The sequence below is a fragment of the Rhincodon typus genome, chromosome 10, assembly GCF_021869965.1.
Source record: "Rhincodon typus isolate 14 chromosome 10, sRhiTyp1.1, whole genome shotgun sequence".
NCBI classification, from domain to species: domain Eukaryota; kingdom Metazoa; phylum Chordata; class Chondrichthyes; order Orectolobiformes; family Rhincodontidae; genus Rhincodon; species Rhincodon typus.
Window position 1 is genome coordinate 71238574 of NC_063341.1, and position 26000 is coordinate 71264573.

The window sequence follows — 26000 nt, forward strand, 5'->3', positions numbered from 1 at the left end:
TCAGTATTTACAAGGGGTCTGTGGGAGTGTGTCAGTATTTACAAGGGATCTGTGGGATTGTGCCAGTATTTACAGAGGATCCCTGACAGTGTGACAGTATTTCTAGAGGGTCCCTATAAGTGTATGTATTTACAGGGGGACCCTGGGGAGTTTGTCAGTATATTCGGAGGGTCCCTGGGAGTGTGTCATTATTTACAGGAGGCCTCTGGGAGTGTGCATTAGTATTTATAGGGAGTCCCTGGATGTGTGTCAGTATTTTCAGGGTGTCTCTTGGTGTGTGTCAGTATGTACAGGGCATCTCTGGGATTTATTTCCAAAGTGTCCCTGGTAGTATGTCAGTATTTGCAGAGTTTGTCAACATAGAAACATACTATAATTATTTGCCTTCGAAGTGAAATTTTTTTGAGTTGTTCCATAGATCACTTTGGCTATGAGTTTAGGACATTGAACTGTAAATATTTAGGTGTGCTCATGCCATGAGAATCTGGTGGAAAAACTATTGTCTTTCTGTGATGGTGCATCCACAATGATATTGGGTCAGGAATTCCACAGATCCAACTACCAACGATGAAAAGATAGTGTTGTATGGCCATGTCAGGATCGTGTGTGAGTTGGAGGTGAACTTGGAGTTGACAGTATTTCTACCATATTGCTTTTCTTTTTCATCACGTGTTCAGAAGTCGTAGCAGTAGAAAGTGCTGTTGATGTAGTCATAAGGCAAAATGCTGGAAATCTGGGGTAAAAACAAGCAGGGATTGTGTCGGTATATACAGAGGATCCCCGGAAGTGTGTCAGTGTTTAATGGAGGTCTCTGGGAATGTGTCAGTATTTACTGAGGGTCTCTGGGAGTGTGAGTGTATTTACAGTGGTTGATTGGGGGTGTGTCAGTATTTACAGGGGTCTCTGGTGTGTGTTGGTTTTTACAGGGGGTCCCTGGGAGTGTGTCAGTATTTACATGGGGGTCTCCAGGAGTTTGTCAGTAAGTACAATGGTCTCTGGGAGTGTGTCAGTCTGTTCCAAGGCATCTCGAGGATTTATTTACAAAGGGTCCCTGGAAGTGTGTCAATATTTGCAGAGTTTGTCAACATAGAAATGTATTACAATTACTTGCCTTGCATTGTGAATTTTTTTGAATTGTTCCATAAATTGCTTTGCTGCGAGTTTAAAACATTGAACTGTAAATTTTTACATGTGCTCACGAAATGTGGGCAACAATGCCAGTTTATTTGCCCTTTCCTAGTTGCCCTGTGAGTTTGATGGAAAAGCTATTTCTGTGATGGTGCATCCACAATGACATTAGGTCAGGAATTTCACAGATCTAGCTCCCAATGATGAAAGAATAGTTTTGTATGGCCATGTCAGGATGACGTGTGAGCTGGAGGTGAACCCAGAGGTGACGGTATCTCCACAATATTGCTTCTTTTTTCCACTGTGGCATTCAGAGGTCGTAGCAGTGGGAAGTGCTGTTGATGTAACCATAAGGCAAAATTCTGCAAATGTTGGAAATCTAGAGGGAAAACAAACAGGTTCTGGAACTTGTAGGTGAGTTGGTATCAGTGGAGAGACAACCAGTTAATTGTTCACGCCAAGGAAGTTTCAGCTGAACTGAAACATGTTACAGATGTAATGAGTTTAAGCAAGTAGCAGAAAGGCAATCTGTAGCTGCAGTGGTGAGTTAGCTGGCTGTGGTACAGTGTAAGTACCTACAGCATGGGGATCAATGCATGTTGGCTGGAGTATTCCTGGAATCTATCTCCTCACCCTACTCTGTGGTGGGAGCATAGCACAAGTTATGAAACAGAAGTAGAAATTGCTGGAAAAGCTCAGCAGGTCTGGCAGCATCTGTGGAGAGAAATCAGAGTTAATGTTTCAGGTCGAGTGACACTTCCTGATTTACAGCATCCGCAGGTCTTTCGGTTTTTATTTATGGTTTGGTGACTATCAATTGAGCATTCTACCTTAAGCGAGAGATAAAGACTAGAGGAAAGGGAAGAAAGAACAAAGATCTGTGTTAGAGCTAATGGCAGGTTGCAAGAGGATACAGGCAGTAGACTTTGATACGTTAAGTAAGTTAGCAAATGAAGTATACATTTTTCATTTTGGAAGTGAGAACAAAACAGCATAATATTAAATGGAGAAAAACTGCAGAAAAATGTTAACACAAAGGAACTTGAGGTTCCTTGTGTACGAAACGCAGAAAGCTAGCACACAGGTACAGTGGGTAATCAGGAAGTCTAATGGAACGTTGGTCCTTTCCAAGGGGATTGGAGTATTACGGTAACTGTACAAGGTACTGGTGAGACCACACCTGGAGTTGTATGAGCAGCTTTGGTCCCTCTGGTTAAGGAAAGATATTATTTCATTGGAGGCAGTTCAGAGAAGGTTCATTAGAATGATCCTTGGTCTGGAGGAATTATCTTATGAGCAAAGGTTAAACAGGTTGGGACTCTACTCACTGAGAGGTGATCTCATTGAAACAGATAGGATTCTTAAGGGTGGAAAAGTCAACTGTAAGAGGGCACAGGTTCTAGGTGAGAGGGTGAAAGTTTAGGGGAGAAGTGCAGGGAAAATTTTTCACACAGAGGATGGTGGGTGCCTGGAACACATTGCCAGTGGAAGTGGTGGAAGCAGACATGTTAGCAACGTTTGAGGCGTATCTTGGTAGACACATGAACTTTCAATTTACTCCCTAAATGTTTTGCAAAGCCAGAGCAACCGATTTCCACTGTCCTTTGCATGAAGGACTGCTGGCTGATATCTGAGGCCTCACTCTGGTCATAATGTTGTGATCTTTGGTCTGGAGTTCTTAAATCATTGACTGAGTTATGCAGTTGTATAAAGCTCTGGTTAAACTCCTCTGGGAGTACTCCGTGCTGTGCTGGGCACTCTACCTTAGGAAGGATATGTTGGCTTTGGGCAGAAACAACACATATTCATCAGAATGAGTCTCCAAGTTAAATTATGAGGATTTAAATTAGCTGATACCAAGCTTGTGTTTTGTAAGCCTGAGGGAGGAAGGGTAGACTTGGGAAGTTGGGAATTAATTTTCTCACCGGTTGAGTGTTTTGGGATTTTTGGAAATAAAGAATTAAAGTGGGTGTGTGTATTTTTAAAAATTCATTCACGGGATAAGAGGTGTCGCTGGCTAGGCAGCATTTATTGCCAGTGGGCACTTAAGAGTCAACCACATTCCTGTGGGTCTGGGAGTCACATATAGGCCAGACCAGGTAAGGATGGCAGTTTCCTTCCCTAAAGGACATTAGTGAGCCAGATGGGTTTTTCCCTGACAATCGATTTACAGTCATCATTAGATTCCTAATTCCAGATATTTATTGAATTCAAATTCCACCATCTGCAATGGCGGGATTTGAACCCAGGTCCCCAGAATATTATCTTAGTGTCTGGATTAACAGTCCAGCAATAATACCACTCGGCCATCGTCAACCCTGGATATGATGGATCATGTTTACTACTCAGTCAGGGTGTAGGGAGGAGCCCAAGTGTGCAGTGCAGAATAATTGTTTTATGCATTTGTGGAATGTAAGCATTGCTGGCTGAACCAGTATTTATTGCCTATCCCCAATTGCCGTAGAGAAAGCGATGTTGAACACCCTCCATGAACCAGCAGGGTGTAGAGGCACCCACTGTGCAGTTAGGGAGGGAATTTTAGGATTTTGACCCAGAACAGTGAGTTCCAAGTCAGGTTGGTGTGTCGCTAAGAGGGCAACTGGGCAGGTCACGGTGTTCCCATGTATCTGCTGCCCTTGTCCTTCCAGGTGGGATAGGGCACAGGCTTAGAAGGTGCTGTCAAAAGAGCCTTGGCAATTTGTCGAAACACATCTTGTCAATGTGTTACTGCTGCCTTTGAGCATTAATGGTACTCAAAATAAATGTTTGAAGGTGGTGGATGGACTGCCATGTCAACGTAGCTGCTTCATCTTGTTGCTTTAGAAGAAGAGATGGGAGTTTTGTGAAGCGTAGACCAAAGCAACGTCAACCTAACAGAAGGAGGTAGAAGATTTGCTACTCCCGGATGCTGTTTATCAGTTGAATATTTAATAACTGCTTTGAAGCACAATGCAATCAACAAGAATTCATTTAAAATTTAAAAGTGCCTTGTAACAAATGTGTACATTTTGTGAATAAGTGTGGTAAATGTTTGGAACTTTCTTTGCAAGCGGCACTGAGGCTCCATCAATTATTCATTTCAGAACCGAGACTGATGGATTTTTGTAACCAAAGATGTCCAGGAATATAGGACAAGTGAAGTCAGGTCACAGATCAGTCATGACTTCATTGAATGATGGAACAGGCTCAAGGGAGACTCAAGTTACTGTGTTCTTCAGTTGTTGTTGCCTCTCAGAGATGGCATTTTCTTTGAATGAATTGTTACCCTGCTCGGCTGCACATTGTGTAGTTAAGCTGTACAGATCAGTAAAGTCATTGATTGAATGGTGATAAAGCCAGGGAGATGTTGGTCTTGCCCTATTTGTTTCACCAACTTCACTGACATCTTAACCACCAACTTCACCTTTGCCAACATGAATCATACTGTAAGATCTTACAGAACAGCACGAGCTGCTTGATCCATCATGCCTGCATTAGCTCTTCTATAAAGTCGTAGGTTAACTCCCATATTTATTCCACATAGGCCTTCAATTTTCTCCCCTTCAAGCGCTTTTCCCAATTTTCTCTTGACAAGCTTGTATTCAGTCTACTTACACCACACCTGAGGCGTTACTTTCCATGTCAAAACAACCTTACACCTTTGGCCCCGTGCATTCAATTTCACCTTATACCCTCAATCAAAACCTTTCAAGCAATTTTGTTCCAGGCAACATGTCCCGAGGTGCTTGAGAAAGGGATAAGTAGACAAGGGTCAATACTGAGCCAAAGAAAGACAGCAGATCAAAAAGCCTGATCTCACTAGTGGGTCTTAAAACAGGTGAGGTGTGAGGATATGGAGAAGAACATCCAATACTTTGGGCCAAAGGACCTACCATTGTTGTCCCTGCACTATAACAAAGAGTGCTCTTGGAAGTTTGAGTCTTTTTAAAAACTACTATTACTGTGCAATTAGAAGAAACAAAGAAATACAAGATCTGATAGAAGTCCATATTAGGGAATTTCCTCCTTCGAGGCACATCTGGGTTTACAAATTGCATTCCCAAACCGGCAGGGACCCAAGAAGAACCAGATCAGAAAATGGCCCATAACACACATTCATTGTCGATTGTCAGAAAATCCCATCTGGTTCACTAATGTCCTTTAGGGAAGGAAGCTGCCATCCTTATCTGGTCTGGCCTACATGTGACTCCAGATGTGGCTGACTCTTAACTGCCCTCTGGGCAATTAGGGTTGGGCAATAAATGCTGCCTGGCCAGCAATGCCATCATCCTGTGAATGAATAATGAAAAAACATACTGTATTGCAATGTTGTAGGAGTGGCTACAGTGATGCCCTGCAAGGTCATTATTTTGAATCGTGCAGTTAATAAAGAATAAATTTACAAGTAAATATTTTTTGCCTTCCTTAGGTAAAGCTCTCTCCTCTTGCGAGGAAACTCTTGCTGATCTCTGTTGTGGGCGCTGCTTCGCTTGCTATTTTGGCTCACCAGTTAAAACGAAAGCGTGGGAAGAAGAAACAGGAGGAGGAGACAGAGAAAGAACAGTTGCCATGGGAGCAGGAGCTTTTCATACCTGAATTTTCCAGGACAGCAGCGTCAGAGAAAGGTTAATGGAGACACTTCTTTTTAAACAGTACTTTTTACATTTACTTTCATAACGAACATGTGTGAACAATTTGGATTTTTATGACAATACACTGGTTTCATTTGTGGCAATCCACTTTTTATTCTAGATTTATGTAATCGCCTAATTTTAAATTCCACAGCTGAATGTATATCTCTGGCTCATTAGTCAACTCTGCTGCTTCACTTATTTTTTGCTCCATATCCCTTCTTCATAAGACAACACACCCATTCCACTCTTTTTACATCTTCGTGTTTTGTGCTGGAGTTACATTGCAGGTTATAAAGAATTTCCCACCTTCTTCCCTTTCTGGAATGTATTCTTGTGATGTGCCGAGGGATAGGAACTGTTTAAGACCATTCAGGCCCCTGAATCTGTTTCGCCATTTTAGTTTGATCACCGCTAATCTGTACTTCAACTCCATTTCTTCTTAATTAATTCCAAGGGATGTGGGCTGTTCCTTTATTCATTAACAGGAGGAGGGTGTTGCTGGCCAGGGCAGCATTTATTGCCCATCCCTAATTGCCCACAGGGAGGTTAAGAGTCAACCACATTGCTGTGGGTCTGGAGTCACATGGAGGCCAGGTCAGCCAAAGATGGCAGTTTCCCTTCCCCAAAGGATATTAGTGAATCAGGGGGGTGTTTCTTCCAGCAATCGGCAATGGACTCACAGTCGTCATTAGACTCTTAATTCCAGACATTTTATTGAGTTCAAATTCCACCATCTGCCATGGCGGGATTTGAACCTGGGTGCCCAGAACATTATCTGGATTAACAGTCCAGCAATAATACCACTAGGCCATTGCCCTGTTGTATAAGTGTGTAAGGATCTGAAAAGGGTTAATGCCTCAGGCACTGTCTGCTGTTATAGGGACTTAGTGAGGAGATCTTGAAGGAGTTAAGTTTGTCATCTGGGTCTTTCTCATGGCCTCTGCGACAAGGAGGCCAGAATTTTCCTAGCCACTGTACAAGGACATTGGCGAGAAAGTTTGGAGAATCATGTGAGATGAGCTGTGAGGACCTTATTGATGTCAAGAGCAAAAATGCCCAACGGCCAAGGGTGGAATGGCGAGATGATATTCTCACCAGTGAGCAGTGTTTACATGGATCAGTATGCATAAAAATCTTGTTATTACAGTCATGAAGAAGGGCCCAAAAAGTTAACTCTGTTTCCTCTCCACACACGCTGCCAGACCTGCTGAGTTTTTCCAGCAATTTCTCTTTTTGGTTTTGATTTCTAGCATCCACTGTTCTTTGGTTTCTTCATTATTACATAATTTTGCCTCATTTTGAAATGCAGTTTTTTTTCCATTTTCCCACTAGATGGCGACAATTTGCCTGAAAGTCAATGGGTTCCCCAGCAACTCGAGCTCGCTCCTTGTCCCTCTGGACCTCCATCTTGGATACCAGTCACCAACATCAGATTAGATCAGTTCTGATCCCGTTGACAGGCAGAGCAGGCTTGAGGAGCGAGCGGCCTACTCCTATTCCTATTTAGAGTCATACAGCACGAAAACAGACCCTTCGTTCCAATCAGTCCATGTCGACTATGTTCTCAAACTAAACTAGTTCCAACTGCCTACGCTTGGCCCTTATCCCTCCAAATATTTCCTATTCTTGTATTTATCTATGTGTCTTCAACTTTGTAACTGTACCCACATCCACCACTTCCTCTGGAAGTCCATTCCATACATGAACCACACTGTATAAAAAAGTTGCCCCCATGTCCTTTTTAAATCTTTCTCTTCTCACTTTAAAAATATACCCTGTTAGTCTTGAAATCCCCCACCTTAGGGAAAGGGCACCTGCCATTCACCTTATCTATGCCCCTCATGATCCTATGGTCCAGTGAAAAAAGTCCCACCCTATCTAGCCTGTCCATATAACTCAAATCCTTCATTCCTAGCAACATCTTTGTAAATCGATTCTAAACCCTTTCTAGCTTAATAATACTCTTCCTAAAATGTGGCGACCAGAACTGGACAAAGTATTCCAGAAGAGGCCTCACCAACATCCTGTATAACCTCAACATGACGTCCCAACTCCTGCACTCAAAGGTCTAAGCAATGAAGGCAAGCATGCTGAACGCCTTCTTATGGTCTTTTAGTCTAACATCTGGGGTGTGGGCAAAGCCCACATGCACACCTGATATCCAGGACCTCTGGGACCCTCTTGGCAAAGTAGGTGCCAATTTCCCTCTGTCTGACATGTTGGGGGCAATTGACAGGCACCAAGAAGGGCATTACATTAGTCAGTGCTCATCTGAGCGCATGGCTGGGCTTCAAAGATGGCGCCGGGTGCTAGGAATCCTGGGAGGTCCCGGCAGTGACAAGCCAGAAGGTGTGATGAGTGGGGTGCCGCAGAGTTGTGATGCAAAGGTAATGAGAGGAGTTTGGGAAGATAGGACAAAAATACTTGCTAGCATTTACAGAGAGACACCCTCCACAAAACTCACCAAAATTGTCATCTTCGCCAGGGCAACTAAGAATGGCTGACAAACATGCTGTAAGACATGCTCACCACGGCTCCTCTGTATGAATCATTTGGTAGACTTCCTGCCAACATCATCTTTCAGGATAGGCCCTGCTTGAGTCTAATGTGACAGAAGTTCACTTAGCAGTCAAAGAGAAGGGGCTCTTGTATTAAACAAGATGCATGACAGCAACTAGATACTAATTACACTGAAGTGATAGACATTGGGCCAAATTTTACCAGACGTGAAAATACCTTCGATGCCATTAAGCCCAATTTCAGAGGGCAGTTATGTGACCATATTGCTGTGAGTCTGGAATCACATGTGGGCCATATCAGACAAAAATGGCAGTTTCCTTCCATAAAAAAAAATTTGTGAACAATTTGGATTTCTATGACAATACACTGGTTTCATTTGTGGCAATCCACTGGTCTCCATTAGTAATTCTGGCCTTTTATTCCAGATTTATTGAATTGTCTAAAGTTCCATAGCTGAACGTATATCTCTGGATCATGAGTCAAATCTGCTCCTTTTACCTAATTTACTCATTTTTGCTCCATATCCCTTCTTCATGAGGCAACACACCCATTCCAATCTGGTAAACCTTCCCTGAATTGTTTCCAATGCATTTACGTCCCAAGAAACCTATGGACATAAAAAACAAGAAGCAGGATAAGGTCATTTCAAGGCTGCTCCATCATTCAATAAGATCATGGCTAACCCCAAATCCCCATTTCTGCCTACTCCAGATAACCTTTCACCCCCTTGTTTACAAAGAATCTACCTTTGCCTTAAAAATATTTAAATACTTTCTGCCCTAAAAGATGACCAAAATCAGAAGTCAGAATTGGAATTCTGTGTCTGTGCCCTTCCCTCCATTTCACCTGACGAAGGAGCAGCGCTTCAAAAGCTTATGATTTCAAATAAACCCGTTGGACCATAACATGGTGTTGCGTGACTTCTGATTTTGTCTACTCCAGTCCAACACCTGCACCTCCCTGCCATGAAAAGAAATGTGGAAACAGAGTTCCAAATTCTCATGACCTAGAAAAAAATTCACCTCATCTCTGTCTTAAATGGGTGACCCTGGTTTTTAAACAGTGACCTCTGGTTCTAGATTGTCCTATCGAATGAAACATCCTTTGCACATCTTCCCAGTCAAGACCCTTCATACATGATTCAGTCAAGTTGCCTCTTACATTTTTAAATTCCAGTGAATATAAACCTAGTCTCATAAGATAACATGCCCGTTCCAGGTCTTATTCTGGTAAACCTCCTCTGAACTGCTTCCAATTCCTTTACATCCTTCCTTAAATAAGGAGACCAATACTGTACACTGTACTCCAGATGTGGTCTCACCAGTGTCCTGTATAACTGAAGCATAACCTCACCTCACTACTTTTGTATTCAATTCCCATTGCAATAAATGATAACGTTCTAATTGTTTTCTTAGTCACTTGCTGCACCTTGCTTCACCAAGCCTCCATAGACAGCACCTTCCAAATACCAGAAGCACAAGGGGCAGCAGATACATGGGAATGCCACCCCCTGCAAGTTCCCCTCCAAAACACTCACCATCCTGACTTGGAAATATATCGCCCTTCCTTCAGTGTCACTGGGTCAAAATCCTGGAATTCGCTGCTTGCTGTCTTTGTGGGGTTATGTACACCATATGGACTGCAGAGATTCAAAAAGGCATTTCTGCCGGGCGATTAGGAATGGGCAATAAATTCTGGTCCAACAACAATCCTACGTTCTAACCTTTTATTATTCATGCACTTGGACACCCAGATCCCTCTACCTCAGAAGCAAAAACAGAAATTGCTGGAAAAGCTCAGCAGGTCCGGCAGCATCTGTGGAGAGAAATCAGCATTAACATTTCAGGTCCGGTGACCTTTCATCAAAACATTCCTCAATCTCAGACCTCTGCAATTTGTCTCCATTTAGATAAAATGCTTTTATTTTAATTCTTTCAACAAAAATGCAAGATTTCAGATGTTCCATATTCTACTCCATTTGCCAGATCTCTCCCATTCACTTAGCCTATCCATACCTTTTTGTAATCTGCTTATGTCCTCTTCACAGCTTACTTTCCTCCATATCCTTGTGTCACCTGCAAATTTGGCAACAATACTGTCTGTCCTCAATCCAAGTCATTTATATAAATCGTAAACCGTTGAGGTCCCAGCATTGATTGCTATTGGACACCAGTCATTACATCTTGCCAACCTGAAAAAGACTCATTTGTGCCTAGCCCCTGCTTCCTGAGAGCCAGTTAATCTTCTCTTCGAGCTAAAACATGCCTACACCTGCGTTTTTACGTCCTGCAATAACATTTGATGTGACATTTTATCAAATGCTTTTTGGAAATTCAAGTTCAGCTTAAAGTAAAACTCTTTGAACCTCAGGTTTGAAGATTTTAATCAATCCAGCATCTGTAGTCTTTTGACAGAGCATTCCAGATTTATGCTAATTTAAAAAAAATCTTAATTTCATTAATTAGCACTGATTTTAAGATTATGTCCTGTAGTTTGAGGTTCCTCTAACACCACCCTCCCACCAAGGAATGAGTTTCTGTGTGTTAATCCGAGTGAACAACTTTTTATGATTTCAAGCACTCAGTTAACTCAACCTTCCAAATTCAAAAGAATACAAATTTAGGGCCTGGGCTTACAATCTACGAGTGGGAAGCAGCGGTCAGCATTGTTTCTGAATGCCAAGCCTGGCTCTAGAAGTAAATTGTCAAACATTGAGATTTGCACTTGGCTGCCCCTTGAGTGGCCAGAAGGGGCAGCATGGTGGCTCAGTGGTTAGCACTGCTGCTTCACAGTGCTAGGTATCTGGGTTCAATTCCAGCCTCGGGCAGCTGTCTGTGTGGAGTTTGCACGTTCTTGCTGTTTCTGTGTCAGCTTCCTCTGGGTGCTCCGGTTTCCTCCCACAGTCCAAAGATGTGCAGGCTAGGTGGGTTAGCCATGGGAAATGCAGGGATAAGGGGCAGGATGCTGTTCAGAGGGTTGGTGTGGACTCGATGGGCTGAATGGCCTGCTTCCACACAGTAGTTATACTATGATTAAAGTGTACTCTGATTGAGTGTTTGAATTATTTGTCCAATTAACTGCATGCTGCCTGCTCAATCTAACAAAAAGACGAGGTACATAGACAACCAAAACTAAATGATCTTCACCTTGATAGCAGTTAGCATTGGTGCTAATTTTACAGATGACCCAAAGATAGGTGGAGGGGCAGGTAGGGTTGAGGAAGGGGAGGCTGCAGAAGGGCTTAGACAGGCTAGGAAATTGGGCAAACAACTGGCAGATGGAATACAATGTGGGGAAGTGTGAGGTTATGCACTTTGGTAGAAGAATAGAGGCATAGGCTATTTTGTAAATGGGAAATGCTTCAGAAGTCTGAGGCACAAAGGGACTTAGGAGTCCTAATTCAGGATTCTGTTAAGGTTAACATGCAAATTCAGTTGGTAGGAAGGAAGACAAATGCATTGTTGGCATTCATTTTGAGAGGGCTAGAAAAAATGGCAGAGATGTACTGCTGAGGCTGTATAAGGGTCTGATCAGACTGCATTTGGAATATTGTGAGCAGTTTTGGGCCCCGTATCTAAGAAGGATATACTGGAGTTGGAGGGAGTCGAGAGGAAGTGTATAAGAATGATTCTGGGATGAAGGGCTTGTCATATGAGGAATGGCTGAGGACTCTGGGTTTGTTTTTGATGGATTTAGGTGGATCTGATTGAAACTTACAGATTACTGAAAGGCCTGGATAGAGTGGACATGAAGAAGATATTTCCGCTGTTAAGAGAGACTACAACTGAGGGCACAGCCTCAGAGTGAAGAGATGATCCTTTAGAACTGAGATGAGGAGGAATTTCTTCAGCCAGAGGGTGGTGAATCTGTGGAGTCTATTGCTGCAGAGGGGTGTGGAAGCTGAGTCATTGAGTGTCTTTAAGACAGAGGTAGGTTCTTGATTAGTAAAGGGATCGTGTTATGGGGAGAAGGCAGGTTTCTCAAACCCCATTCTCCTATCAGCCATGATCAAATGGCAGAACAGACTTGATGGGCGAAATAGTCTAATTGTGCTCCTTTATCTTATGGTCTAAGATCTACTTCTGAGGCAACGTAGCATGGCACACTACCTTACTGTCCTAAGGTGGTTTTCTGTGGCTGGTGAAATATAATTCTGTTCGACAATCAGACAGCGCTAATGGGATTTTAACATGAATATTGTGTCTGTCCTGATTGAAGAGTCTCTTTTCATAAGCTGACTGCACGAGTGAGTATCTAGTACAACACAAACACTGCATCAGCGCTTTCCCATCCCAGCTTCTGTTTTAAATCAATAGATGGAGAACTTTTTTCACATACTCATCCAGCTAAGTGATAATTATCATTGCCGGGGATCAGAACATCTGGTGTTTTGTTTCTTGGTGTTGTACAGAACATTTTGTAAGTGTTAAAAACGCTTTACATAACAGTAGTCTTGGGACCATTTCCCAACAGAATGTTTTGCTCTTTGTTGGAAAAATATTTAAAAAGCAGGAGCCTGCATTTATACAGCTGTTTTCATGGCCTCATGTTGTCCCAAAGCAATTTACAGCAAATTACACGGTGTTGAAGTGCAGTCAGTGTTGAAGTATAAGAAATTCAGCAGTCAATTTGTTCATTGCAAGCTTTCCAAATAGCTGAGGAGTAATGACTAGGTCCTTTTGTGATATTGATTGAGAAATAAATATTAGCCGGGACTCAGGGAGGATTTTAATGGTGTTTTTGTAAAAAAAAGTAGGATCTTTTGTGCCCAACAGCAGTTCTAGTTTAACGTCTCGACTGAAAGATGGCACTTCTGACAGTGCAGCATTCCCTCGGATCTGCTTGGGAGCGTCAGTTGAGAATTTGTACTTGAGGCTGATATCATGAGAGGTGTAGATAAGGTAGCTTTACCCCAAGTGGAGAGTCTAAAACTAGAGGGCATAGGTTTAAGGTGCGAGGGGAGAGATACAGAAGGGTCCAAAAAGGCAGTTTTTCACACATAGGGTGGTGAGTGTTTGGAACAGGGGCTGCCAAAGGCAGTAGTGGAGGCAAATACAATTTTGTCACTTAATAAACATTTGGACAGGTACATGGATGGGATAAGTATGGAGGGATATGGGCTAAACGCAGGCAAATGGGACTAGATTAATTGTGAAAAGTGGGTGTTATGGACAAATTGGGCTGAAGGGTCTGTTTCCATGCTGTAGACCTCTATGACAGTAAGCTCTTGAATGGGATTTGAACCCAAGGCTATTTTAATGGTACGAATGTAACTGCTGAGCTGTAGCTGTCACAAGAAGTGACAGGGTATAAGCGTGTAGAGCTGATTAAAGGACCAATTAGCTGTGATTATAAGATGTATGTGTTTAGCTTCTGCTGGATAGGGTCGTGATCGGACTGGCGTGTTCAATATTGTTTGTGTACTGGGCTCGGAAAAATTCACCAGAATTGTAATTAGATATAAAAGTTTAAATTCTGAGGACGAGCTGCATGAACTTTGCTTTAGGAAGCTGAGGCGTGATCTAACTGAGGTCATCAAAATGACTCAATGTGTAAAAGGAGAATTCAAGATGGCTTCGCAAATCAGTCTCTCAGTTTGGTTATTGTTGTAACAACAGGCAGCAAATGTGGAAAGATTTGCATCTGAGTGTAGGCACTGGGTCAGCCTGGGTTCAACTTGTGCTTTTTTCACCCCTGAGAGAGAAGATTGGGGTCAAACCTCTGAGTGTATAAACCAGGCTGAGGAAGCGGTGTGCTATGGGAACTATTGTTTAAAGGTACCATGCCAGAATGAGGTTCAAACTGTCCTCTTGAGTGGAGAATGGAAGAACAGTAGGAGAGCTCTCCATGGTGTTCTGGTCAACAAATGTGACCCCCCAAAACGATTTTTACCTTCCTTCCTTTGCTATGCTCAAAGTTGAGCTGCAACTTTTCCTGCAGCAACTACACTTCGAACATCTTGCATTTATAATTGTGTTGAACGGCGCTACATAAATGCAAACTCTTTCCGCCTGCATGAAGGATGCATTGTAACTGCCCACTCTGTGACCTCCATCCACAGGTTCGAGTTGTGCCAGTAGTCGACAGAACCTGAGCCTCTCCTTGCAGTCAAAGGGATCACACTCGCTCAACACGTACGCATCTGCTGGACTGCTCAGTAAATACTCTGGCTCAGTGCAGAGCCTGGCCTCAGTAAGTAGCTGATGAACAGTCTTTCAAGTGTCGGGACGAAGGGACAGAGGGTATTGCTGCTAGGTTTGCAGGTGATACAAAGACAGGTGGAGGGACAGGTGGTGTTGAGGAAGCGGGGAGGCTGCAGAAGGACTTGGACAGGCTAGGAAAGTGGGCACACAAGTGGCCAATTGAATACAATGTGGGAAAGTGTCAAGCATGTTGGCAGGAAGAATAAAGGCGGTAACTATTTTCTAAACCGGGAAAGGCTTCAGAAGCACAAAGGGTCTTGGGAGTCCTATTTCAGGTTAACTCGCAGGTCCAGTCGACAATTAGAAAGGCAAATGCAATGTTAGCATTCAGTTTGAGCGGTCAAGAGTAGCGATTAACCACTGAGGATGCATAAGGCTCTGGTCAGACCACATTTGAAATATTGTGAGCAGTTTTGGACCTTGTATTTAAGGAAGGATGTGCGTGCATTGGCGGGGGTCCAGAAGAGGTTACAGTAACAATCCTGGGGATGAAGGACTTGGCATATGAGGAGCAGTTGAGGACTCAGGGTTTGTACTTGATGGAGTTGAGAAGGATGAGGGGTGATCTTATTGAAACTTACAGAATACTGAAAGTCTTTGATAGAGTGGACATGGAAAAAACGTTTCCACAAGTAGGTGAGACTTGGACCCAGGGGCACAGCTTCAGAGCGAAAGGACGACCTTTTAGAACTGAGATGAGGAGGGATTTTTTTCAACCAGAGCATGATGAATGAAAGAACGAAGAACAGCATAGCACAGGGATAGTGCCAACACACACTGCCTTTCAAAACTAAAAACTTTGCTTCCATGCAATCTGTATCCCTCTATTCCCTGCCCATTCACGTATCTGTCAATATGCCTCTTAAACGTTGCTATTGTATCCGCCTCCACCTCTTCCTCTGACAGCTCATTTCAGGCACTTACCATTCTCTGTGTCAAAGACTTGTCTCTCACATCTCCTTTAAACTTACCCCTTTTACCTTAAATCTATGTCCACTTAGTTGACGTTTCTAATCCTGGAACAGAACCCTAACTTGTGGAACTCATTGCTGCAGAAGGCTATGGAGATCAAGTCATTGGGTGTGTTTGAGACAGATAGATTCTTGACTAGTAAGGGAAGCAAGGGTTACAAGGAGAAATGTATCAGTCAAGATGGAACAGACTCAATGGACCGAATAGCTTAATTCTCCTCCTGTATCTTAGGTCCTATGCAAGTTTGTTCAAGTCAGAATTGAAGCGCACTTTTCTCTTTGAAACTTCAGTAGAGCAACACCCATCACCCCCGAAAAAAGATGTCTCATTTCCACTTCAGTTCAGATAAACCTTATAAATAGGTCATCATAATAATGGAAGTAACATTTAAAGCTGAAAATAAAGCATCTGTGGGAGACTGGAAGGCATAATATCAGTATAAGGAGTTGCCCAGTTAAGACAGAGATAAGGAAGAACTTCTTCTCCCAGAGGGTAGTAATTCCTTGGAATTCCTTATCACAGTGGGCTGTCAATGCTGGGGAATTAAGTGTATTCGATACTGAGATGAAAAGATTCTTAATCAGTAAGGGAACGATGGGCTGTAGGGAAAAAGCAGGAAAGTATAGTTAACGATTATCAGATCAACCTTGATCGCATTGAAGGACAGAGCGACGGGCTGAATGGCTTCCTTCTTCTCCTATGTCTTATAGCCTTAACTTCAAAAGGACTGAAGTGGTGATTGAGTAAACCTTCCATTATCTCCTTCCATTACCTCTGATCTGCTCACGGGTTTATGCACTTAAGGTCTGCACATGTGCTACCCTTTGAGATGGTTATTGGGCAAAACTGGAATTTTGGAACAGAAGGCTAAAAAGTGGTCAGTCTCATGAACAAATCGGCAAAACCCTCCTCCTCGTAATTTAATGCTAAATCCCCTGCCATAATTTTCATTAGTCCCCAACACACACACACACACACACACACACACACACACACACAGAGTCACTCACTGTCTCTCACACACACACACACGCAGTGACTCACACACACAAACATACACAGAGTCACTCACTGTTTCTCTCTCTCACACGCACACACTTCGTCCATCAACAAAGTGAACAAGAAAAGATGAATAATCAGAGAATATTGGACAAACTTAGCAGGTCAGACAGAAACTGTGGGGGAAGAAACTGAATTAATGGGATGACTCTTCTTCAGTGAGTGAAGTGAGTTGCCTCAGGATGTTCCGTTTGGTTCAAGTGGCAGTCGTTTGAGGGAGGTTGATGGGGAAACCCAGGCATGATATCCTGGAAAAGGGGCAATTGAAAACAGGAAGGGTAGTGTCACTATTCACAATATATAGACTCTCAGAAATTTTTAGCACAGAAAAGGCCCTTCATCCCATTGAGTATGTACTGATCAAAAACAAGCGCCTAACTACTCTCATCCCATTTTCCAGCGCTTGGCCTATAGCCTTGTACAGCTTGGCATCACAAGTGCACATCTAAATACATCTTCAGTGCTGCCAGGGTTTCTGCCTCTAACACGCTTACAGGCAGTGACTTCCAGGTTCCTACCAGCGTCTGGGTGCAAGGTTTTTCCTCTCATCCCAGTTTTTTGTTTAGAGTATCGGGGCAATTCATTTAAGCATGTCAGCCCTTTAGATTATTGTATGGTCAGTGTAATGTAAAGGGGCCAACTTGTGTGGAAGCCTTTGGCTTGACATACACCGTGCAGCTATACCAAATATTGCATTTAAGCCTGAAGATTGTGAGGCACTGTTAGCTTTCCATTGCATCTTTTACATCCAGAGGGCATCACGAAACTCTTTGCAGTCAACAGGTTGACACACTTTCTTGAAGCTTTTTGTTTTGCACTCATCAGGACAATTCGCAAAAGTCCAAATTTAGGGTGGCATGGTGGCTCAGTCGTTAGCACAGCCACTTCACAGCACCAGGGACTCCGGTTCGATTCCAGCCTTGGGTGACTGCCTGTGTGGAGTTTGCACGTTCCCTCTGTGTCTGTGTGGGTTTTCTCCAGGTGCTCCGGTTTCCTCCCGCAGTGGATTAGGTGGACTGTTATGCTGAATTGCCCGTAGTGTTCAGGGATGTGCAGGCTGTGTGGATTAGCCATGGGAAATGCAGGGTTACAGGGAATAAGGTTGGAGGGCTATTGGTCTGGTTGGGATGCTCTTCGGAGGGGTAGTGCAGACCTGATGGGTTGAAAGGCCTGCTTCTGCGCTGTAGGGATTCTAAGAACTTGCAAGAACACCAATTTGAGTGTGCCCCAAACAGCAGGGAGATGAATGGCTATTGGCATGTTTTCTTGCTAACTGGGGAGTTAGGTTCTTTTTTAAAGTTCATACAGATCTGGAAAGCGATTTAACTTGTTGTGTGTGCTTGTTTCCATACCCAGGCTCGGAGTGCAAACTCCTCCCACAGCTGTGTGTGTGCCGCCACTAACCTGTGGGACAAGGTTGCTGAAGACAGTGAAGTTAACCTGGTCAGTGTGCCAGTGACTACCCCTGAAAACCTGTACCTGATGGGTATGTGATGGGTGAACAAAGTGGAGAACTATAACTGGTCTGAAAGGGAAGGCTTAGTGATGTAAACAAAGAAAATAATAGGCACAGGAGATAGGAGCAGGCCATTTGACCCCATTCGATGCGATCGTGGCTGATTGTCTACCTCAAATTCACTTTCCTTGAGAAAACAAGGATCTGTCAGTCCTGGCCTTAAACGTCTCTTCAGTGATGGATCACCTACATCCCTCTAGGATCAAGAATTCCAAAAGGTTCACCACCCACTAAATGGGCATGTGCCCCCTCATCTCAGTCTGAAATAACTGTCCCCTTAACCTGAGACTGTGCCTCACCATGATCCAGATTCCCCATCTGGGGGACACAGCTTCCCAGTATTGACTTGTCAAAAAATTTCAATGATATCTCTCCTTTTTCTTCTGCAGGCCCAATAGAGTCATGGGGTCATAGAGACGTACAGCACGGAAACAGAACTTTGGTCCAACACATCCATGCCAACCAGATATCCTAAATTAATCTAGTCCCATTTGCCAGCATTTGGTCTATATCCTCTGAACTCTTCCTACTTACGTATCAATCCAGATGCCTTTTAAATGTTGTAATTGTACCAGCCTCCACCACTTCCTCTGGCAGCTCATTCCATACACGCACCACCTTCTGCATGAAAAAGTTGCCCCTTAGGTCTCTTTTAAATCTTTCCCCTCTCACCTTAAACTTATGCCCTCTAGTTTTGGACTTCCCTACCCTGGGGAAAAGACCTTGACATATGTATGCCCCTGATGATTTTATAAACTTTTATAAGGTCACCCCTCAGCCTCTGACACTCCAGGGAAAATAGCCCCAGTCTATTCAGCCTCTCCCTGTAGCTCAAACCCTTCAACCCTGCCAACATCCTTGTAAACCTTTTCTGGACTCTTTCAAGTTTCACAACATCTTTCCTATAGCAGGGAGACCAGAATTGCACGCAATATTCCAAAAGTGGCCTTCTATACTGAACTTCTTATCCCAGGTATTTATCCAGTGAGCCTGGCTAAGATTCGCAATGATGTAGCACCCTGCATCCCAGTGTCCGGAATGCCCTCACAGCCAATAATGTGCCCTCACAGTTACAACATAGGCTTGCGGTCAGTTTGTGCACAGCAAGATCCCACCGATAAAAAAGCAGACTATTGCGGATGCTGGAAAACTGCAACAGACAGAGGGAATGCTGGAGAAACTCAGCAGGTCTGGCAACATCTGTGGATCAGTTTCGAGGCTGGTGTGACTCTTCTTCAGAACACAGTTCAGCAACCTTCAGTTCGGAAGAAGAGTCTTATTGGGACTTGAAGTGTTAACTCTGTTTCTATCTTCACAGATGCTATCAGACGCTGCTGAGCTTCTACGAATGGCAGTTTGCTAGCAACTGCAGTCATCTGCTGTTAGTTTGAAGAATAGAAATGACCTATGACACCAAGGGAAGGGTGGGGAAACGATGGCCTAGTGGTATTTTCACTGGACTGTTCATCTGTTTAAGACTGAGATAGATAGGTTCTTGATTATCAAGGGGATCAAGGGTTACGGGGAGAGAACAGGAGAAAGGGGTTGAGGAACTTACCAGCCATCGAGCAGACTCGATGGGCCGAATGGCCCAATTTCTGCTTCTATGTCTTATTGACTTATGGTCTCATCCAGAGACCCAGATCATGTTCTGGACACCCGGGTTCGAATCCCACCATGGCAGATGGTGAAATTTGAATTCAATAAAAATCTGGAATTAAGAATCTAATGATGACCATGAATCCGTTGTTGATTGTTGGAAAAACCCATCTGATTCACTAATGTCCCTTAGGGAAGGAAACTGCCATCCTTACCTGGTCTGGCCTACATGTGACTCCAGACCCACAGCAATGTGGTTGACCCTTAACAGCTCTCTGGGCAATTAGGGATGGGGCAATAAATGCTGCCTAGCCAGAAACACCCTTATCCCGTGAATGAATAAAGAAAGAAAAAGGACATTATCTTTATATAGCACCGTGGCTTTTTTTACACCCACTTGAGAGGGCAGTCATGAGCATAGCCCTTCGTAACATCAAAGGATGTGTTCTTTCCTCAATCATTGTGGCTGTTTTAAGAATGTGAAGTCTCTCCATGATTGGTGCTGGTAACCAAGGTTTTGTTGTTCCCTCTGACTCTCACCCCTGTGCAGGGATGGAGCTGTTTGAGGAAGCTCTTCAGCGATGGGAGCAAGCTTTGTCTTTCCGCAGCAGGCAGGTGGAGGATGAGGCAAACTGCACCGCTGTTAAACTGGGGGCAGGAGATGCAATAGCGGAGGAAACAGTAGAGGTAAGACCCAGCAAAGAGAGGACAACACCAAACGTAAACATGCAATACCATGCACTCCAGGGTTACTCAACACATTGGAGCAAGAAAACATAATGAAAGGGTTTGGATTTATGTCACGCCTTTCACAACCTTGTTATTCCTTAATATAGTAAATAAGATGATATGGTATGGTATGGTGGGGTAGCCAATGGCTAAGTGGTGTTATTGATAGAAAATTAATCCCGAATGCTCTGGGGACCTGGGTTCAAATTCCACTCTGGCAGATGGTGGAATTTGAATTCAATAAAAAAGAAATCTAGAATTAAGAATCTAATGATGACCTTGTAACCATTGTCGATTTATGGAAAAACCCATCAGGTTCGCTAATGTCCTTTAGGGAAGGAAACTGCCATCCTTAGCTGGTCTGATCTACATGTGACTCCAGACCCACAGCAACGTTGTTGATTCTTAACTGCCCTCTGGGCAATTAGGGATGGGCAATAAATGCTGGCCTAACCAGTGATGCCCTCACCCCATGAGTGAGTAAAAAAAAAATGTTTTCAAGTGCAGTCACTGTTGAAATGCAGCAGACTAATTGGGCACAGCAAGCTCCCAAAGTGGAATTTGAAGCCACTCTGGGTACACCTGACCCAATTTCTCTAGATTCACTAGAATGGTTCCGGGTATGAGAAACTTCAGCTATGAGAACAGATTGAAGAAGTTGGGACTGCTCTCCTGGTATCATCCTGACCGAGAAAAATAGGTCACTTTTTCACTGTTACTGGGTCAAAATCCTGGAACTCTCTTCTGTAGGTGTACCAACACCACACGGACTGTAGCAGTTTAAGAAGACAGCTCACCACCACCTTCTCAAGGGCTGTTAGGGACTTAGCAAGTGATGCTCGCATCCCATGAACTAATACATTTTAATTCAATAGCTCATGTTTTCACTTTCTGTAAATAATTGAACATTGGACTTCCAGTATTAGAATATTTACTTATGACTTGCAGCCGTGTGGAGAGTTAATGGATTTTAATGTGGATAAATGAAAGACAATGCTTGTCTGGAACAGGAAGAATGAATGCTTGGAGCCCATTAACAATGGTAGGAGAGAGCACTCAGATACAATTACCATTTCTTGTTTGAATCAGTTGTCAGCAAGGCTGATCAGGATCTATACTTGAATATCAGAGTAAATTAATTTAACGCTGAACTAAGATTATATCTCAAGTATGCATTACGCTAACCTCACAAGGACCATGACCTATGAAAGAGGAACAAGGGACACTTTCATAAAGGATAAAGAAAAGTCTTTGCATTTGTAGAGTACTTCTCGTGATCTTGTGTCATCCCTATTGTTTTAGGGCCAATGAAATGTTTCTAAAAATGAATGTTGTAATGTATGAGGTAATTGTGTAGGGGTAATGCCGTTTGCCTAGTAATCTAGAATGCCAGAACCCCATGCTAATGTTCAGGGACATTGAGTTCAGATCCCAGTAGGGCAGACAATGAAATATGTATTTTATAAAAACCTGAATTAAAAGCTTGTCTGTTGGTAACCATATGACCACAGCCAATTGCTCTAAAAGCCTATCTGTTTCACTAATGTCCTTTAGGGGAGAAAATGTGACATCCCTACCTGGTCTGGTCTACATGTGATTCCAGGCCCATCCACAGTAACACATTTGACTATGAACTGGCGAGAAAGTCAATTGTTTTAATGGTAACTAGGAATGGATAACAACAGCTAGCCGTGCCAGAGATACACACATCCCATGAAAGAATAAAGAAAACATCAGCCTTTATCTCTGTAGTACCAAGTTTTGCTTGCAATGGTTACATCTGATTAAACTGAATCAAAAGTAATCATACACCACACCTCAGGAAGAGTTTAATTGAACTTGGAGGAGATGTGAATGTCTGGGGCAAAATGGTCTAAATAAAGATGTTGGTTTGCACAAAATATGGATTAGCTAATTGGATGTTTAAGATGATAAAGGACTGATAGAGTAGATCAAAGCAAACTATTTCCTTGTTGAAGGGAGTTCATAACAATGGGTCATAAGCTAAAAAATAAAGCTGGTTCATTTGCAGTGATGGTGGGTAGTATACAAAGCATCATGAAGCTCATTCCACAGCCTACTCTTTTATCCCCGATGTGAATTATAAATATTACACAGCATACTGAGGAGAACTCCACTTGTGTTCTTCATAGTAGTGTTGTAGGATCTCCTGTGTTCTTTTCAGAGGTCAGGAACGCCTGTGTTTAATATATCACCTCCAACAGTGCAGGGTTCTGCAGTACCGCACCACACGGTCAACTCAGACTATGACCTCAAGATTCTGGAGTGGGCATTGAATCCTCAGTTAAGGGCCAGTAAATAATCTGACTGATGAGGAACATTCAGAATTCTGGAATAACTGATGTGTTCTCTGTGTAATTAATCCGTCTCTTTTTGCCTCCAATAGGACATAATCAGTGCAGAATTTATCCACAAACTGGAGTGTTTACTTCAGAGGGCTTATCGTCTACAGGAGGAATTTGAAGCCACTCTGGGTACACCTGACCCAATTTCTCTAGCGAATGATATTGGTGAGTCTACGCTTGTGCAGTTTATTTGCGGGATCCATTGCTTGTCTGTGCAATTGAGAAAGTACTAAAACCCTATTCCGATACATTGCTAATGAATCTTGCATCTCCAATCCACTACATTAACCCAAGGCAGCATAGGCTGATCTTAAAAATGTTCATTAAAAACCGAAAGAACTGCGGATACTGTAAATCAGAAGCAGAAATAGAGATTGCTGGAAAAGTTCAGCAAGTCTGGCGGCATCTGTGAAGAGAAATCAGAGTTAACCTTTCAGATCCCTGTTCTAAGGAAGGGTCACTGGACCCAAAATGTTAACTCTGATTTCTATTCACAGATGCTGCCAGACCTGCTGAGCTTTTCCAGCAATCTCTGTTTCTGTTAAAAACGGTTCACTCTTGTTTTCAAATCTTTCCATGTCTCCATTGCCCTCAGAATCTCTGTAATCTCCTTCAGTCATCTAACTATCCTCCAATTCTGGCCTCGTGTGCATCCCTAACAACCCCTCATTTCTCCGTAATGCTCCTTCGCTCCACCGTAAGCAGCCATGCCTTTAGTTTCCTTGGTTCTAACCTCTGGAATTCGCTTCCTAAACTTCTTGGCCTCCCCACCTACCACAGTCTCTTTTAAACTTCAAGTTGCTCCTCAAAACTCAACATTTTGTCCAAGCGCTTGATCAATTATCCTTATGTGGTTCGCCAGCAAACTGATCATGTGTCTGTGAGGTACCTTGATTTGATTTGATTTGATTTGATTTGATTTATAATTGTCGCTTGTACCTAGGTACAGTGAAATGTTTTGTTTTGCGTGCAGTACAGGCAGATCATACCATACAAACTGCATTAGGGTAATAGAACAGAGTGAGGAATACAATGTTACAGCTGCAGAGAAGTTGCACAGAGAGCGAGATCAACATTTAAGTTTAAAATATGAGAGATCCATTCAGAAGTCTGATGACAGTGGGGAAGAAGCTGTTCATAAATCTGTTGGTGCATGTGTTTCAACTTTTGTATCTTCTGTCTGACAGAAGAGGTTGGAAGTGATTTTAACTGGGGTAGGAGGGGTCTTTGATGATTTTGGCTGTCTGCCCAAGGCAGCGAGAAGCGTAGATGAAGTCAGTGGATGGAAGGTTGGCTTGTGTGATTGACTGGGCTGTCATCACAGCTCTCTGTGGTTTCCAATGGTCCTAATGGTCCTCGGGATCACTTCATCCAAGCTGCTACACAAATGTAAGTTGTTGTTGCTATTGTAGATAGACTTGACAGCACGTTGCGAAAAACATGTTCGTAGCTTTCACTCTGTGACCTTCTAAGAAGCAAAGGCTAGACTTTCTCACTCGGCTTCTCCCCCTTGGGGTCATCAGCAATGCTAGTTGATTACCTTTCAGTTTATCCTCTTGTCAAGTCCCATTCCTCTTCCAATTTAGCTGCGTTTCAATCTCTCACCACTGTTTTTCTGCCTTTCTTGGCTCTTCCTCTTCTCTTCCTTCCTGGCTCCATCACTCACCTTACCACAGTTTCCTCAGTTGTGGTGTATACAACAGCTGTATTGTTTACCAACTGCTGGTTTTTTAAATAATCGACTGTACCTACTCACTCCTTCCCATTATCCAGGGCCAGTGAAAGACACTGCTAAGCACCAGCTTTTTGCCTTGGCCTTCCACCTCTCTCAAAGGCAGTATTTCAGACTGGAGTACAATACCTCTCCTACCCCAACTTATTGTCAGCCTTCAGTGCCATACTGAGGGAGTGCTGCATTGTCAGCCTAGAACATAGAACAGTACAGCACAGGAATGGGGCCTTCAGTTCACAATGTTGCACCAAACATGTCGCCAAATAATACTAATCCATTGAGCCTGCTTTTGGTCCATATCCTTCCATTCCTTGCATAATCATGTGTTTGTCTAAAAGCCCCTTAAACCGTCCCTATTGTATCTGCCTCCACCACCACCCCTGGCAGCGTGTTCCACACTCCTACCACACTCTGTGTAATAAACTTGCCCCTATCCTTTGAACTTTCCCCTTTTTGCCTTAAATACCTGCCCCCTAATTTTAGACATTTCAAGATTCTGACTGTCAACCCAGTCTAGGCATCTCATAATTTTATAGACTTCTCCAGAGAGGAAAACCCGAGTTTTTCTGGCCTCTCCTAGTCCATACTCTAATCCAGGCAGCATCCTGGTAAACCTCTTCTGCACCCTCTCCAAAGCCTTCACAGTGCCATCTTTCTGTTGAGCTTTTAAACTGACAGCCTGTTTACCCTGGAATTGTTTCAAAAAGCAGCAACGTTGTCTTTGGTTTCCTGGCTAAAATTTATCCCTTAACCAACATCAGCAAAGAGATAAGGAACCAGAATCTACAGGGGCTGTGAATCTGGGTTAACAGAAAATACTGGCTTTCCGAAATAGATCAGAAAGTGTCCGTGCAGCGAGGAAAGGAAAGTGTATGATTTGTTGACAACCTTTCATTAAGACAGAAGACGTGGTCATTTATTCATGGCTTTGTGTGGGATCTTGCTGTGTGAAAAGTGGCTGCCCGGGGAGCACAGGCAGGCCAGGTAGCTACTTCAGTTGCTCACTTGGATTGCAGCCAATTTGTATCAGGTAAGTACCAATTACCTGTCCCGGCCCCACGTCCCTCAATAATGTCTCAGTCTCAGTCTTGAGATTTTCCATTGGCGCCCAAATTCCATTGCTTGTTGCGAGAGAGAGTCCCAGAATTTCCGCAACGCCCAAGAGTCATAAGTATTCACATGAGGATGTCCTTGAAGTCACAGAAGGTGCTACATGAATGCGCGTCTTACTTTCCCAGCCTTGCCTTGTCATGTATTTTTCAGTTTATTGAGAGCAAAAGCAGCTCCAGCTCACCAGGGGGCAGCAGTCACACTGGGGAATGGATTGGGGGGGGGGATGAGAGGAGGAGGGGGGGGGGGGTGGTGGTAACGGAGCCAAATTTAGTTGCTGGCTGCCTGCTTGGCATTCTTCCCTGTCACCTGCTGTTTGAGTTCAGCGGGCCTGCTGAAGGTTGTAAAGCCACGTGTCCCACTGTGCAAGGGCCCGGCCACTGTCTCAGGTTTATTGCTGAGATAACAAGGTGCAGAGCTGGATGAACACAGCAGGCCAAGCAGCATCAGAGG

The 26000-nt window shown here is 43.4% G+C and overlaps 1 protein-coding gene across 1 annotated transcript in view; it reads left to right on the plus strand.

Annotated features, from left to right (window-relative positions):
* miga1 (mitoguardin 1) overlaps positions 1-26000 on the plus strand; it is an 87083-nt gene that overhangs the window by 968 nt on the left and 60115 nt on the right. The window contains exons 4-8 of the mRNA XM_048602422.1: positions 5537-5732; positions 14323-14453; positions 17852-17981; positions 20161-20297; positions 22747-22870. Of these exons, the coding sequence (XP_048458379.1) occupies positions 5537-5732; positions 14323-14453; positions 17852-17981; positions 20161-20297; positions 22747-22870 (718 nt within the window). The remainder of the gene's footprint in view (positions 1-5536; positions 5733-14322; positions 14454-17851; positions 17982-20160; positions 20298-22746; positions 22871-26000) is intronic.